The sequence below is a fragment of the Arabidopsis lyrata genome, assembly GCF_000004255.2.
Source record: "Arabidopsis lyrata subsp. lyrata unplaced genomic scaffold ARALYscaffold_5, whole genome shotgun sequence".
NCBI lineage: Eukaryota > Viridiplantae > Streptophyta > Magnoliopsida > Brassicales > Brassicaceae > Arabidopsis > Arabidopsis lyrata.
This window is the reverse complement of record NW_003302551.1, coordinates 16081197-16098455: the sequence shown is the minus strand read 5'-3', so window position 1 is coordinate 16098455 and position 17259 is coordinate 16081197. Positions and strand designations below refer to the sequence as shown.

At 37.0% G+C, this 17259-nt stretch overlaps 3 protein-coding genes across 3 annotated transcripts; 1 reads left to right on the top strand and 2 right to left on the bottom strand.

Annotated features, from left to right (window-relative positions):
• Window positions 1-1266: 1266 nt before the first annotated feature.
• LOC9313932 (NDR1/HIN1-like protein 12) lies at window positions 1267-2235 on the bottom strand. The gene has a single exon (XM_021026320.1). It carries the CDS (start codon window positions 2105-2107, stop codon window positions 1481-1483), a length of 627 nt encoding a protein of 208 aa, XP_020881979.1. The 5' UTR covers window positions 2108-2235; the 3' UTR covers window positions 1267-1480.
• A 5003-nt stretch (window positions 2236-7238) lies between these two features.
• On the bottom strand, window positions 7239-8533 carry LOC9313931 (NDR1/HIN1-like protein 1). The gene has a single exon (XM_002876099.2). The coding sequence runs from the start codon at window positions 8420-8422 to the stop codon at window positions 7535-7537; it is 888 nt and encodes a 295-aa protein (XP_002876145.1). The 5' UTR covers window positions 8423-8533; the 3' UTR covers window positions 7239-7534.
• Window positions 8534-14336: 5803 nt separating this feature from the next.
• LOC9312213 (E3 ubiquitin-protein ligase PUB22) lies at window positions 14337-16089 on the top strand. The gene has a single exon (XM_021026608.1). The coding sequence runs from the start codon at window positions 14518-14520 to the stop codon at window positions 15823-15825; it is 1308 nt and encodes a 435-aa protein (XP_020882267.1). The 5' UTR covers window positions 14337-14517; the 3' UTR covers window positions 15826-16089.
• The last annotated feature ends 1170 nt before the right edge of the window (window positions 16090-17259 follow it).

The window sequence follows — 17259 nt, the reverse complement described above, 5'->3', positions numbered from 1 at the left end:
AATCAGATAATCATAAAACTACAAAAGGAATTAAATCATAATCCATAAAAAATCAAGAAAAAATCTAACATGCACCACAAGCTGCCACCGGAGGAGCATAAACTTTACAAGCATCGGGAAGAGTAGTAGCCTTAGTAACGTTAAGTTTGATTCCGTAAGAGGCAGTGTTCTTCAACCCTTCGCATAGACATTCCGGTTCCGTATCGAGGATATTCTTGAGACTAGAGCAGCACGAATTTGAGGGTGTATCCATCGTACTCCCGATCGTTATAAATGATAAACATGGGAACAGGGGAACAACAAGGGTACACCCGGAGGCTGGTATAATGTTTCCATGAACATAAGGAGAGGAAACAGAGAGGACTAGGAGGAGAAGAGATGTTGCTGCGGAGAAGAAAGCCATTGTTTTGGTTCTCTGTTTTGGTTACTGCTTAAGAATCTAGAGAGGAGAAAATGAGAATTGTGGTAGAATGAGTGAAATGTGTTGTGTTTAAATATGGGAGAAAGAGGAAACGATGAAACACCAGATGGGTGAGGCGAAATCAATCGGAGAAGTCGGATGTGGCCTCGAGATCGTCGGAGATCTTTGTCGCCCTAGAGATGGTGTATCGGCAAAAAGAAGAGGAAAATAAAAGGAATAACGAGAAGGGATAGCAGAGAACGAAGCAAAGATCGATTAGGCTCCGATTTTACCGGATATCGGTGCGAAATCGGCCAACTATCGACGACGGCAACAATCGCCGCGAGAGAGGCTGGAGAGAAACAAAACCCTAGACTTGAAACGATTTTGCCCCAAATGAAAAAAATATTTTCGATATCAAAATTCTTACCCAATCCGCGCATGCCACGTCACAACGAGAGCGGGCCAAGAACTGATCCAGCCCAAGACCACTTCGCCCGATCTTAGCCTTCAAAACCCAAATTTTCTTCATTTTAAAATCTAAGAACATGTCCAAAGTTATACCGATACTTATGGTCTAAGTTATTGTCTTGTTAGACCATCTTTATTGGGAAGTGCTTAACTTGATTCTTAGCTCAAAAGAAATTAAAATTAAAGGTTTAATTGATGATTTTGCTAAGGAATGATTCTTAGCTAAGATTCAAAAATTGGGCTAAGAACCAAAAAAATTACTAAGAATCAAAACTAAGTACCTCCCAATAATGTTGCTCTTAGGTATGCAATTTACAAATGCTTTGATGAATAAGAACTTAAGAAATAGTAAAATCATAAAGGAAGGGAAAAAAACCGAAAATGCAAAAGAACCATACCCAATCCGCCATTTTATTTCAACTTTATTGGATTTACAATTAAATCCAACCACAGACCGTCGTGATTGTAATAATTCTATAATCAACAATAAGCTTTTATAATAACAACCAAAAGTAGTGAAATCTTAAAGGTAAGAAGTTTGGTAAGTTCAAGAAAATGATTGATTATATAGATGGTAAAAAAAAAAGCAACTTAACGCCGTCAAACTTTCTAAACGTTCACACTGCATTTAGTAACCAACGTATACTTAACGGCGTTATCACCGACAAGAACACCAGCAGCTTTGTTTCCAAGATTGATGTAAGCCGGACACCGAACATGGATATGATATTTTCCGGTGATCAACGTCCCTACTTTCCATCTCACGCGCCCATCGGCGCGTATCATCAACCCTACGAATCCACGACCTTGCTCATCTCCCAAAGCGACGGAGTTATACGGTGCGATCGGAACGGCGGTTCCGTATACGAAAGGTGACCAAACGTTGTCTTCTTTGTGGCCTTGATAAGTCGGAGGAATCGCCGTACGTAGAGTGATCTGTTGGTTCCGGTACGTAGCGTAGACGTGAAGACGGTCGTAGTAGATTCCGATCTTGGAGTTAGGGTTACGAGATGCGATTGTGATTTGGAAGTTTGAAGTGAGGAGGTTTGGTTGCGAGAGGTTGAAGGCGAAGACGGTGGCGTCTTGGAGGACGAATCTTGGCTTAGTGGGCCTGAGTATGACCCAAACTAGGAAGATGGTGATTAGAACTATTATGATGAAGGCGATTATGGCGCCGCAGAGTCGCCGGACGGCTGCTTCTTTGCCACCACCGTGGTTACCGCAATCTTTTGACATTCTTTATTTACGAGTTTGCCACTAGTGTACCTTTCTCTCTCTCTAAATGATATCTTTCTTTTTTTTGGGGAGGTCGTGATTAGTGATGATGGGAAGAAAAAATGGTATGAGAGAGATTGTTGTGTATATTTATATTATACTTGTGTGTAAAAGCCAATGTATCCGCGTTTTATATCCGTTGTGTATAGACTATAGACTTGAGAGTTGAGACCATTACCTATTCGTAAATTTATTGTTACATTTAAGCTCTTGTCTATAAGCTTTTTAAAAAGTAATTATCTTACTGTTTTCTGTAAATATATGTTACTTTGTGTAAGTAGTCTAACTGTCTCCATACCAAAAAAAAAAAAAAAAGTAGTCTAACTGTCTAAGTGTATGTTGGAAGAACAAGAAAAGAAATGGTTATATGTGGCATCCGTTTTTTTTACTTTTTTTTTGTTTGCATTAGTTTTGGGAAATGCCAAATGGCTTTTAACATTTAGTGAGGGTTTTTATCTGGCGCATCAAATTTTAAATTTTATTTGATGCGATGATGGAAGTTTCCCTCATGATTGATTCGGTTAAAAGACAATGCATCATTGTTGGTGTTAATTGTGTAGTACTAATATTTTAGTCGAAACAAGAACATGGCCCATGTGCATATATTCTAGCTTATTCTTCGATTGTATTTGTCTTAAATCAAAGAGAATTCCGTAAGAAAATAATTATGAGTTACGCAAGGGTCATTTTACCGTTGGGTTTGGAACGTTTGGTAGAGGAGTAATTTGGTTTTTAAAAAAGAGTCTATGGTCCAATCATATTACAGTAGGTGGTTTATGTGTTCGAAGAAAAATTGGCAGGTCGGCAATCGTCATTTACGGTTTATGTTCCCACGTGGAAACAAACTTTCTAGAATATATCCTCGTTATATCGATGGCAATTTTTACATACCCGATGTCGGTGTTTATATTAGAATATGGGCTTGCAACTCAAAACCAATTGACAATGAGTGGAGTGGTCCATATCCCTTATATATTACTTAGGATCCCTTCCAACTTTCGATGTGGGACATTATGTCCTAATACGCCCCTTCGAGATGATGGCTCTTTGGCCATTAATCTCGGAATGTTCGGGCTTAGATCGACGGCATCAATTTTGGGCCTTGTCGATGATTGGACCATCTTTGGGTCGGATCGGGTTGGACATGTGTGGATCGGGCTCTGATACCATATTAGAATATGGGCTTCCAACTCAAAACCAATTGGCAATGAGTGGAGTGGCCCATATCCCTTATATATTACTTAGGATCCCTTCCAACTTCCGATGTGGGACATTATGTCCTAATATAGATCGACGGCATCAATTTTGGGCCTTGTCGATGATTGGACCATCTTTGGGTCGGATCGGGTTGGACATGTGTGGATCGGGCTCTGCTACCATATTAGAATATGTGCTTCCAACTCAAAACCAATTGGCAATGAGTGGAGTGGCCTATATCCCTTATATATTACTTAGGATCCCTTCCAACTTCCGATGTGGGACATTATGTCCTAATAGTTTAAACTTTTTATATCAAATTTCCACAGCATTTACAATTTAATATAGTTTCGTAGAAAGCCTGATATGTATTACTGAACAATCAAAATTGGACCTTGTGGAAGAAACTTACAAGACCAAAAAGTGAAGACGACTGGGAATATGTAAAAAAAATGTTCAACATTGGATATTGACGCTAATTATAAATTATTGGAGGTTAATACTTTAAAAACGATTTAAAATGTTATGTACTTTTGGGATACGTATACTTTTCTGGCTAATCTAGGTAATGGGTCTGATTGGTAACCAAAAGCTATAAAAAAATTTTAGCTGTAAGTTTTATCGGAATATTGCAAAGCTGTACAAGAAAGCTGTAAAAAAAACTGAGAGTAAAATTGTTTGTAACGCTTTTGATAAAGTTTTTGTGATTGGTAACTGTCAAAACTGTATGTTTTGTACAGCTTTGTAAAACTATTACCAATCAAACCCAATATGTTTTCTTCTTTTTTTTCGCCAGCAACCCAATATGTTTTCTTCATATCATTTTATATATATCTTTGTATGATATTTGTCAAAAATTTCGAAAATAATATAAATACTTAACAATGATATTAAAAGAAAAGAGAAAGAAAGAAAAAGGTTTTTGAGTTTTTAGTAGTGATTATTACTTAATTAATGTATATATACATATCACCAACCACTACGCTCCTAGCTCTAGGCTCCTAGCCACCGATACAGTTCATCGATGGCCAACTCGTCTATATGACAAGTTAATGCAACATTAGAACCAAACAAATAATAATATATGTATACTGAAGAAGAATATAATGGCCAACTCGTCTATATGACAAGTCAAGTGACAAGTTAATGCAACATTAGAACCAAACAAATAATAATATATGTATACTGAAGAAGAATATACTTAAAAGAGGCTCTCTCTCTCTCTAGCTCTCTCTCCCTTCTCTCTAAGTTCAGATCGTTTTTCCGTTTTGCCTCTCCAGCATGCCCTTCCGGCGCCGGAGAGAGCTTTTCTCCTTAGCCTCTGTTAGCTTTTCCTGTCGCCGTTCTCTTCTCCCGTGGTGAGGCTCTGTTGTGGTGTCGTTCTGGTTTCTCTCTTGTGGTGGTTTCCGGTGAGTTTTTTCGGCGCGTGGCGCGTCGAACTGCCTGGTGGTGGTCTCTGGTGGCGGCTTGGTGTCGGTGTTTGTGCACGGCGTCGATGCCGTGGCCAAATCTGGCGGATCTGGGTTGGCGGTTTCTTCGCGTGTTGGTGGATCTCCGGTGGGTTGGTTGGCTTTGGTGAGTTGTGGGTTCTGGGCTTCGCTTCGGTTTAGTTCCAGTGGTCGGCTTCTGGTGAGACTCTCGCTGGATTTGCAGATCTTCTCCCTCCAGACGGTGTCTTGCGCCTTGCTTGTCGGAGTCTGGTTTGTGCGTCAGGTATGGTGGGATTGAGCTTTATTTGCAGGTTCTGAGGTTGCTAAAGCAAGGCAGGGGTGAGCAAGTGTTTCTGTCCCCGGTAGCGGAGGAGTGGTTCTTCCCCCATCCGATGCAGTCATGGCTCTATTTTGGTGGTGCGAGGAGTTACGATGTCGACCACACGTGGTTTGAGGACGCCAGTCAGTGGGTTAACAGAGGTTTCTTCTCGTGGCTCAACCAACAAGATAGAGGTTGTGGCTGCTGCGGAAGTCGGTAGGGGAATGGTGGGTATCGCTGCTAGTCACGGTGGTTAACTGTAGAACTCTCGGGTTCTTAGATGGCGCTTGTGGATTCTGGTTTGTGGAGGAAACCGTGAGCATCTTGACTCCACAGACCACCACGAGTCTAGCTTCCACCGGACCGGTACGACTATTCACTTTGCTCGGAGATCTATTGGTAATCTGATCTGTCGAGGAGGGGTGATAATCCAGTGTGTATGGTTGCTAGGCATGGGACCATCTCCGGTAGAGCCTGTTGTTGGTGGTGTTGAACAGATCGGAAGATCCGTTGCGGGTCTGGCGAGATGATGGAGGGGAACCGAGGTTGGAATCCGAAAGCTTTTGATCTTGGTTTCTGGCCGGAGTCTATGCCGCAAAGTAATGGGTCTTGCTTTCGCCGGAGTTTCTGTTCACGCCACTGCCTCAGGTCGTCAGCAGATTAAGAGCTTCCCCGATGGTGATGTTTTGCTTTTAGGTTTTCTTTTTTGTACCTGTTTCTGTTTTGTAAGCCCATTTCCTAGGCCCAATTTCTTGGGAGGCCCATTTTATTTAATATAAGTGAAATTTAAAATTAAAAAAAAAAAAAGAATATAATTGACGAAAACAAAAAAAAGAAGAATATAATTCCGAACACACTGCCTAACAATTTCATAAAGCTGCTTGAGACGCATATTTTAACGTGTTTAATAATGTGAGCAGTAATTTACAATATTCATGTGTTGTGTCTGCGACGTCGGACGTTGATTTGTTGACATGAAAACAAAAACACGTCTCCGCCTTTTCTTTCGTTAAGGGTGGGACCAAAAGTGGTAACATTAAAGGCTACAATTTCTATCCCCACAGCTCAACTAGAGACTTCGAATCTTTAAAGGTACATTTGATCATAATGCAAAGTGTCTTTTCCTTCGTTACATTTTCATTAGTTAGGTTTCATTACAAAAAGACAAAGCACCAACCCCTATTATTTCCCTTTTTCTTATACATCACCAACGAATCTTTATAAATTATGCTTATAGTAGCCGCCTCTTGTGTGAGTGAGTGCACTTGTAGTTGTAGATAATCGCATTTGATTCTGATCATTATAAGTAAATTAAAACGCATTACCATGTAGGCATATACTATATTGGCTTCGATGTCCCATGCTTGGTTTAGCCATGATTTAACTTTTCATTTGATATATTTTTTTTGCTCCACCCATAATACACCAAGAATTGAGTGGCTGATTTAAAGATATTTTGAAGTTTTTTTACTCGAGCTAAACCGAAAACGCCCGCTTATATAAAGAATTGACAACTCTTAGAATACACAAATAAATTGCAGAGGGAAAATGTGAAGTAAGAACTCTAATGGCATTCATAGATTCTCCAAAGTGGATGAGTTAGATTAAAACTTGAAAATAATGAGACAGAGAAACAAAAGAATAATTAGACAAAAAAAAAGTGGACAAATATTGACAAACATGCATGCAGTTAGCGAATCAAAATTATTTTCATTATTCTAGATGCATGTTGGATATGGGCTTCACCCACAAAATGCCATTTGGCCCAAACAGAGACCCAACTATTTATCGGGCCTGTTGTCCCTCCAATTCAGCCCACCAAGCTTGGAGGGTAAAATGGTAATTTGCTGAGGGAACTGAAGAGACCTTAGGTCACAAGGCTTGTCCTATAAATAAGACACTATTTGTAACAAGAAGACACAGTGGTTAATATCCAAAGGATCAAATAATTATTCACAGAGTATACTTTCGTTCGTAGTTCTTTGCGTATACGGACGTTGGTAGTTCGTAGTTCTTTTCGTAAACTTTCGTTCGTTAGTCATAGTTCTTTGCGTATACGTTCGTTGGTTGTTCGTAGCTCATCGTCTGTACGTTCTTCATTTCTCCCTGTAACTAACCGATCTCGTTCGTCGTTAATAAAGAAGTAACTTCGTTCTCCCCGAAAATCCTATAGTTATTCGTTGTTACAACCTCGGTACAAACAATGCACTCAATCTCTTTGATATCTCTTCATTCCAACACAGATTTCTCGACGATCTTGTAGTTTTTTGTTTTTTTAAATTACATTTGAAATTCTTTTCTCGAGTTAAATTGAAAAATCGAATCTATTTTTTTTCTTAAACTTAATTGTAAGAAGAATTTTCTATGAGAATTTGTATAGTAAACAATCAACCAACACAAGAATTAAAGAGAGATATATCCATCCATAGAGAACAAGAATTATCAAACGTAAACCACACAAGGAAGAGGCTTAGGTAACAAAACGGCACCGTTTCCAGAATTTCCTTCAAACCCAACTTTTAATTTCCCGCAAAACACCTTAAGCCCTCTCTCACGCGCCGCCCAACCATCGGTCTTAAAAGTAACCCACACGGCCATTCTCAGGTTAAACGACACCGTTCCGGTATCTCTCTCTTTCTTCATCTCTTCACCAACCCAACTCGGAACTTTCGGTTGTTCTTTATCTCCCGCCGTTAATGTTTCTCCGATCACAACCGATTTCTTGGTCTCCACGAAAACCGGTGGAAAAAACGCCGTCGCTAAAAAATCATCTTCTCCGACTGCGTTTTGGTGATAGATTAAACCTTGAATTCGATCAAAGTAGCCTTTCAATTTCGTGTTTTGATTCTCGATTGTGAGATTCGCCGTCCATTGCGCGGAGAAAACCGGACCGGTTAGGTTGAAATTGGAAACTGAGAAATTATTTACGGAAAAAAGCGGGATTCGAGGACGGAGGATTAGCCACGTTATGGTGGTGGAGATGCAGAGGAGGACGACTATAACGATTAAACCGGTGAAAATTCCTCTGACGAAACCGGACGAAGCGGGTCTTTGGTAAACCGGATTTTGCTGAGCCGGGTAAGATGACCCGTAATATGAAGCGGGTGGGGCTTGAGCGTAAGGGTATTGTTGGTAAGGAGCGTTTGGATAATTTGGGTATGGTGGGGCTTGGTGGTAGCCTGGATAGCCCATTACAGGCGGGTACGTTTGCGGTGGAGGCGGTTGAGATTGTGGCGGAGGTGGTTGTGGTTGATTAGTATCGCGTTCGGAGGTTTGACCCGGACCCGTATCGGGTTTGGGTTGAGTTTCTTCCTCCGGAGGAGAAGGCATCGTTGTGTCTCTCTCCTCTCTTTTTTTTTCTCTGACTAATTGTGATATGGGAGATTAGTGGAAAGCACGAAGATTAGCCATGTTTTTGCCAAAGATTTTTCTGTCTTTTTTTTTTTTTTTTGCTAAAGAATACAACTAATAAATTATGATAAAAATAGTGAATCCTCCATGGCTGAGCTAAAATTAGCACTACTGCAAATGTTGTATCCAGCCGGACCTTATATTCAAATCTTTCACTTTTGTTTAAGAGAATAGAAATTTAGTGATGGTTATGTGATGGATCTTTCCAAGAATGACTCTTGGAACTGGAGGTGTTTGCTACGGCTGAGGGTTCTTGCTGAACGTTTTATAAAGTGCCAGATTGGGAATGGTAAGACTGCTAGTTTCTGGTTTGATAATTGGGCCCCTGTTGGTCCTCTTATCAAATACATTGGCCCAGATGGCCCAAGAAGCACCAGAATAGGCCTTAACGCAAAGATTGCTGACGCGTGCACAGAGACTGGCTGGCTCCTTGCTGCGCCAAGATCAAATGCTGTTCTGAACCTCCATATCCACCTATCGACCATTCCAATTCCAAGGCTTTCGCAGGAACCTGACTCATATGACTGGGTTGTTGAGGAAACCGTTTGTCATGGCTTCTCTGCTAAAAGAACTTGGCAGATTTTGAGACCTAGAAAGGAGTTGGTCCACTGGGCCAACGTCATATGGTTTAAAGGTGCAACTCCAAGACATGCTTTCACCATGTAGATTGCGAACTTAGACCATTTACCTACTAAGACGAGACTGATTCGCTGGGGCATGAACATTTCTCCTACATGCGGGCTTTGCAATCTGCTCCCTGAAACCCGAGACCACTTGATGCTTTCATGTTCTTTTGCTAAGCACCTATGGACTGCTACAAATGAGAGGCTAAATCTGCCTAACACCAGCTTTGCTTCTTGGACTGCACTTATGGCTTGGACAAGAAGGAAAAATGACAGGTCACCACCCACTCTTAGGAAGCTTGTTGCCCAATCTATGATTTATGCCATATGGAAGCAGCGCAACAATATCCTACACAATGACTCTTGCATCCGGCCATCTACGGTATTCAAGAAAATCGACAGAGAGATCAAGAACTCCATCATTGCCCGGCGCACTTGTAAGCGTTTCACTGCACTTATGAGTTTTTGGATCCACTGAACTTTGACACAATCCCAACTTTGTAATCTATTGCTTTCTTGTTTTTAGCTTTTTTGCCAAGAAACCAATTGACTAGGTTTATCTCCATGTAAAACCAAACTTTTCATTTATATGATATTAACATACTTAGCAAAAAAAAGTTATGTGTTTTAATGAAAAGCATGTGTCTAGGCCTACATGTGTCCATATTATTACAAGAACAGTGGAATCTATGTAACTTACAGAACAAGAAACAATACTTATGAGAAGCTTCACATAGAAAAAAAAACAAAATTGGGCTTTTGTGATGAAGAAAAACTAATATCTAAACGTATTGTTCGTAGTCCTCGGCATTGATCCTCTTGAACCTAGTTTGTGTTCTTAATTACTAATCTTCTGCGTCCGTTACCAAATAATCAAGATTGTGAATACGTACGTATTGATTCGTCCGTTATCATATTCCATTGAGGAGATTCGGCCTCAGTACTTATTCAAAATATCAAAAGGCCTTAAATGGGCCTTGTAGAAGACCATTTTGTTTGGTGAAGAAAAAAAAAAAGAATAAGACCATTTTGTTCTTTTGTGTTAGTTGGTTTACAACAAGTCAACAACACATTTCCGAATCTCAAAGACGCAATCGTTGTATACCCCGATCTCACAGTAGTAGTAAGGTTAATGATTAACTCTTGCTAGAATATACTAAATAAAAATAAAAAATTGTCAACGCTAGAATTTGCTAGTTCAACGCCTAGTTTTTTTTTGATTGATTGAAACAATTAACACAGAAAAATTATAAAAATAAAAAAGAAACTGGTTATGAGGCCAAGAAGATGTAGAATAGCCAATAATGTGAGGTCCAACATTTCTTTATATTCAATCTAATCCCATGTGGCATGTGGTAGCCTGTATGAAGCTGTCTATTTTCTGACCAATTTTTATTAGTTTTAGTTGTACACCCTTCATTACCAATTTTTGGTCCCAGTTCAATATAATTCATCTCTACGCTACTCATTCCTATTTTAATTCCTTATATAAATACTATTTTGACATATACCAACGTGGTGGTAAATTAACCTATCATATCGGACCCATCCACACCCATACGGGTCTTAAGACTTGAATTACTTATCAACTTGTATCCGACTATCCAATATGCTCAAATTATATAGAACAAATCAACATATAGCAAGAGAGTGCAAGACCATGCTTTCCATTCCCCAACTTGACATAGTAATAAACTACATTATCGGTTTCAATATACAGTATTCAAATTAAAATAAATTGTACTGGTAATATCTAGTTGACTTAATGTTGTTGTATTGATCTCTGCAATGTTTTTTTTTTTTACTATTGGCCCATATCCATGGTTACACGTCTAGATTGACCAAAAGTATAGTACTTATCTTACATTTTTTCAAAAGATAGACAAGTCATTGTTTTCTTTAATTTAAAACGTTTTTGGTTTTTGGCACATAGACAAAGTCATTTTTAATAACTAATTTTAAAACGGCCGCTTGTTTTCTTTACGTATTGGTCATTTTTTGACCGTTTTGTGGGAATTAGTTAAATACTAAAAAAAAAGTTTGATCAGGTAAGTGTTCACATTTGTTTTCGATAGATGAACGTCCTGATCCGCAAGTTAATATTTACGTTATTGGTGGGATTGAAGTATTTAACTAATCAAGCATACCTAATATTCGGTTTGTAAACTTAAAGAAGGTTAAATTGGACTACAGAATAAAAAATTACCAGAATTTCTTATTGCCCACTAATTTGTATCATGTTCATGTTGTTGAGTAAAAAAAGTAAACTGATTAACGTACTAACTTATACTCCCTCCGTCCCACAAAGATGAAGTTTTTAGAAAAAAAATTTGTCCCACAAAGATAAACGTTTTATATTTCCAATGTAAAATACAAAACAAATTACCTATTATACCCTTAATTAAAGTATGATACAAATTCGTGAGACTGTTATTTGATTCAAGTCAAAAGAGTATTCTTTTCCACTATTTATAACTGGTATATTTATATCAATATTATGAGAAGTCATTGATAATGTGTTTTCCACCGTTAAAAAAAATTCTGTAACAATATATAGCCACGGAGACTTTTACGTTTTGGCTCCATTCTAAATTTTTTATTTTTTGGCTATTCTGATTTTGGCTCCAAATAAAATTTTAGATCACAATTTATGGTGTCACAATTGATTTCTCGGTGGAATCTTCAAATAAATAGGAAACGTACATGACGTTTTGCATTCCTTTCTTTATTACAAATGTTCAACTACTCATTAAATTATTAAATAGTTCACGTATCTTTTTTGAGTATGTGTTAAAAGTTAAAACCATCAATTTAATTTTAAAATAATCAAGTAATATATATATACATATAAATTATATAAAGTGTGTTATGAGGTTAAAATTGTCATTCCAACGTTTTTCTTAAAGAATGTGAAAATTCTAAAACCTTCATCTTTGTGGGACGGAGAGAGTATATTTATAATCTACAAGTAAATAACCACGAAATAACTAAATAATGATACGTATCTCGTTACATATTTGAAAACACTCACATAATGGAAATGATGAGAAAATTTCGAATAGAAAATATAGTCGGACTTAAACTGAAAAAACCCCTTAAACGGCTGAATGTAAATTCTCAAAATCATGTATTAGTCAAATATTTTGAAATGGTGTTTAACACTCTCTTTTTCATTTCACGGGTAACCAGAACCATAATTCTTTTTACAAAATAAATATTCTTTTTTTTTTTGGTTAAAAACAAATCGGCGTGTGGTTAAAATAACTGATTGGAATTAATGGACATTTATAAAATAAAATCCTCCTCTAGACTTCAATCAAAGAAATAGCTAATCAATTAAATCAATTTTTTTTTTCATTGGCTACATCAATTAGATCACAACATTAATGTATACACGTACTTATATATTATATTCTGTCAACATACGTATATGTCTTTATATGCTTAAATTTTATTAATTGGCTGTAATATATGACCGCCGCTCATAGAATGGGAAAGAGCTAATTGTACATAACCCAACCCAAATAAATATATATCCTCAAGATAGAAGTCAATTATCTATCTATTTGGATAAATTCTTATTTTGTGGTTGAATGAATATTGCTGATAAGTAGCATATATAGTTGCAACTTGGTCATGATTCTGGGTCGTGCTCAAGAGTTGCCTAACTTATTTCTATATTCCAATAATATCTTAATTGAACAATAAAATGGAAATATTTCACTTCAGTTCTATAATTCTGTTTTCAATTAATACCAAATTTTCAAATCATAAAAATACGATCGAGTTTCTATAATCAGCTCAAATGAGCTAGAAACAAATATTAACATAGGTATGAAGTGATAAAGCGATCTAAAAAGTACCTATAAAATAAATCCCCGATGAATGGGAGCGATGGAGCAACTTGAAGAGACTGAGCTATCAATGCCCCACAAGTGGTATCTAGCAAGTTGATTTCTCACAGAAACAAAACGTCCCACTTTTGTTATTGTCTTACGAGATTATATGCTTTTACCACTAACATATCTCAACATTTTGACAAAAAATAATAAAACTTGCGGACATCCCTGAAAGCATTATGTAAAATCTACGTTGCCTAGAGCAACTTGAAATTTAGTAAAAAAAAAAAAAAAAAAAAACTTGAAATTTAGTCCGCATTCATAAGTTTTGTGAGATATATCTTATATGCATGGTTCCACCAAGTGAGTTTTGAACTAGTTGCGTTTTCTATAATCCTCTAAGAATTTATGTTATTGGAGATTTAATTAGTTTGATTCTCGTTTAAAAGGGACGTCAATTTATAAGAATTAAGCGCATGTAACTGACCAAAAGAGATATCAGACTCAAAAGAATAACAAAACTTCATTGATAACCAAAAGCAAAAAAAAAAAAAAAAAAACTAATATGGTGTATGCATTTGCCAATAGATGATAGACATATCCATTGGCACTAAGATCAAAGCCAACGTATATGTGAAAATAAAGGAAAAATTAATGAAAAAAATCAATATTCAAAATATTGTGGAAGCGCCTAAACAAAAGTAGAGCATACCAAGGGAGTATGGGTCGAAACGTGTCATAAAAGTTGCATCCTAAAACAATGTACAAATCCAACAACGGACCATTAATGGCATTTGTAGGTTTTGTCGGTACCAAAACAGTAATCTTCTTTTTGTTGACAAACCAAAAAACCCAAAAATCTTCTTCTACCTTTCGGTTGATTTACAGTAATACTATTAAGTATAGTTTTGAAATAAGCATGCCAATTTTTGTAGTAAAATTCAAAAAATAAAAAGTCAACAGGACATGGCAAAAAAAAAGAGGAGGAATCGGCAATTGTGGCATGTGAGTGAAAAGAGACACAAAGGAGACAATCTATTTGTCTTCAACACCGCCACAACCAATCACCAATGACTTCGTTACTTTTTACACTTTCTTCGCCGTTATCGCATCTCTTTTGACAAGTCAACACTCTTCATACGTCTCACTTTTTTTTATATAATGAAACGCATTTATTATTTTTAGTTTCTTTTTGTTACACCACCCAAAAAAAGAAAAAAAAGTCAAATCTATATATAACGTTCCTCGTTCGTTCTAATAAAAAAGTATACAATAATAAATAAATAGCGACAGCTATCCAAAAAGAGTTTAACAATACTTGTATTTTCCTTGTTTTGACTTTTGTAATTATTCTGAATATTTCCTCTATCCCTTTATATTTAAAGACTCAACTCTTCATCTCTCTTCTTGCTAACTTATTCAAACCAATTCACATAGCTCCTAAATCTCAACGAATACACTTTGAGGCAACATTTTCTTTTGTTGAGATTCGTTCGTCGTTTCTATTCATTAAGTCTTACTTCTTCTTTTTTCATATTTTCGGGCGGGTCAAATGGATCAAGAGATAGAGATTCCTTCCTTCTTCGTTTGTCCGATCTCTCTAGATATCATGAAAGATCCGGTGATAGTTTCCACCGGAATAACCTACGACAGAGAAAGCATCGAGAAATGGCTCTTTTCCGGAAAGAAAAACTCATGTCCGGTCACCAAACAAGTCATAACCGAAACCGATCTTACCCCAAACCACACTCTTCGCCGTCTGATCCAATCTTGGTGTACTCTTAACGCATCATACGGTATCGAGAGGATCCCAACCCCAAAACCTCCGATCTGTAAATCCGAGATCGAAAAGCTTATCAAAGATTCGTCAACTTCGCATCTAAACCAAGTCAAATGCCTCAAACGACTTCGTCAAATAGTATCGGAGAATACGACGAACAAACGGTGCTTAGAAGCCGCAGAAGTTCCGGAGTTTTTGGCAAATATCGTAAGCAACTCCGTTGATACGTATAGTTCTCCTTCTTCTTCGCTTTCTTCTTCGAATTACAACGACATGTGTCAGTCAAACATGTTGGAGAATCGATTTGATTCTTCAAGAAGCTTGATGGACGAAGCCCTAAGCGTACTCTACCATCTTGACACATCGGAGACAGCCCTCAAGAGTCTTTTAAACAACAAGAAAGGAACAAATCTTGTCAAAACGTTGACGAAGATTATGCAACGTGGGATCTACGAGTCAAGAGCCTATGCGGCTTTGCTTCTCAAGAAGCTCCTAGAAGTTGCGGATCCAATGCAGATCATATTGTTGGAACGAGAACTTTTCGCCGAGGTGGTTCAGATCTTGCACGACCAGATCTCTCACAAGGCGACAAGATCAGCAATGCAAATCTTGGTGATTACATGTCCATGGGGAAGGAATAGACACAAGGCAGTGGAAGCTGGAGCAATTTCGATGATAATCGAGCTTTTAATGGACGATACTTTCTCATCTGAGCGAAGAAATTCGGAGATGGCGATGGTTGTTCTTGATATGTTATGTCAGTGCGCAGAAGGAAGAGCTGAGTTCTTGAATCATGGTGCGGCTATTGCGGTTGTGTCTAAGAAGATATTGAGGGTCTCACAGATAACTAGTGAAAGGGCGGTTAGGGTTTTGCTTTTGGTTGGGAGGTTCTGTGCGACACCCTCTTTGTTGCAGGAGATGTTGCAATTGGGAGTTGTAGCAAAGCTGTGTCTGGTTCTTCAAGTTAGCTGTGGGAACAAGACTAAAGAAAAGGCGAAGGAATTGCTTAAGCTTCACGCTAGGGTTTGGAGGGAATCACCTTGTGTCCCAAGAAATTTGTATGATTCGTATCCTGCTTGACCCAGCAAGATAGAACGTACATGTTTGATTAATTCTCATCAGTGACAAAAATTCTTTGAGAGTTATTCTTCTCTTCGTATAAGTTCATTTAAAAACAAAAAAGAGTGGTTTAATTTTTGCTCAAACTCAGATTTTCTTTTGTTTTTGTTATATCTTTCAAATGGTCATTATCATGTGTAGATAATAGTGGATATATTTTCATGAAATTATGAGAAACTGCAAAGAAATAAATGGATTCACAGGTTACATGGCTATTTTATCCCACTTGCTTATTCATAATTGTTAAAGGCTCCTTATTTATATTCTTTTTGTTCATTTCTCACAATATATAAATAGAGAACATCTCTTTCAACTTCTTGTTTTTATTGAGTGGATAACCTAAAAGGTTACATCATAGTTTTGCTAAAACCACTACCCTTTTTTATATATAATGAAACCATTACTTTAGAGATTTGTATGCGTCATGTGTAACTTTTCTGACCATTTAATTGGTGCCAGTGGAAGTAACATTGCGAATGTAATTATGTTATGTCGGTATACGTTCTACATCTCTTATATCTCTAATCCCATTATCCCACTATTGATTTATATATTCCATACATCGATGACATGTGTCATGCTTTCATTCGGCGATGAGTTTCCATTTCAAGAAATTCTTAATTAAGATTTGTTTTCTGATTTCGTAGATACCAAAAATCCTTCATACTATGTGCTTCTGTATGTATTCATCACTCACATCGTGAATACTGAAATCATTTTTATTTTTCAGATCATCATTCAGGTTAAAATTATTTTATATTAAACTTGGTAAAACTGTTAACGAAAACTCTTTGCATGCGTTTAATTTAACAATTGATCTATAGTATTATATAGACATTTTATAATCGGTAGATCGATCATAGATCAAACTTCAAAGGCAAAGAAAGCTGAAATAATGAATATACAAACTTAAGAAAATGTTTTCAAAATAATCTTTGCATTCAGAAATTTCTGTTTTTGGAGACGAATATAGGAATCCAAAGCACGTAATTGCAATTTTATATAGCAAGAATCTCTGTATGATCTACACACCTCGGTTCTAGCAATCAGGGAACATGGTCTTGGTGGGAACATGAGTACAGTACTGTCGTTTTACGTGAGAAATTTATTATTATTTTCGGTCTATATATAAGTCCAATATAAATTCCTGAGGTTTTACATAAATAATATAATCCCTCAAATCAAATTCATTTGGATTACATTAAAATTTATTCTTCCAACAATAAATCTTTTGTCTTCATATTCTTTCAAAATATAGTTACGCAGTTACTTGATACAAATAAATTTGAAAACATGCAAAACATATAAAATGAAGAAGAGAAAACCATTCAATATCGGATACTATATTAGAAGAAAGTTGACGTACTCATAAAAAACAACAACATATGTTAAGAT

Excerpts from the sequence above, each read along its gene's own strand:
- LOC9313932 (XM_021026320.1), bottom strand. The coding sequence starts at position 2,107 with ATGTCAAAAGATTGCGGTAACCACGGTGGTGGCAAAGAAGCAGCCGTC.
- LOC9312213 (XM_021026608.1), top strand. The coding sequence starts at position 14,518 with ATGGATCAAGAGATAGAGATTCCTTCCTTCTTCGTTTGTCCGATCTCT.
- LOC9313931 (XM_002876099.2), bottom strand. The coding sequence starts at position 8,422 with ATGCCTTCTCCTCCGGAGGAAGAAACTCAACCCAAACCCGATACGGGT.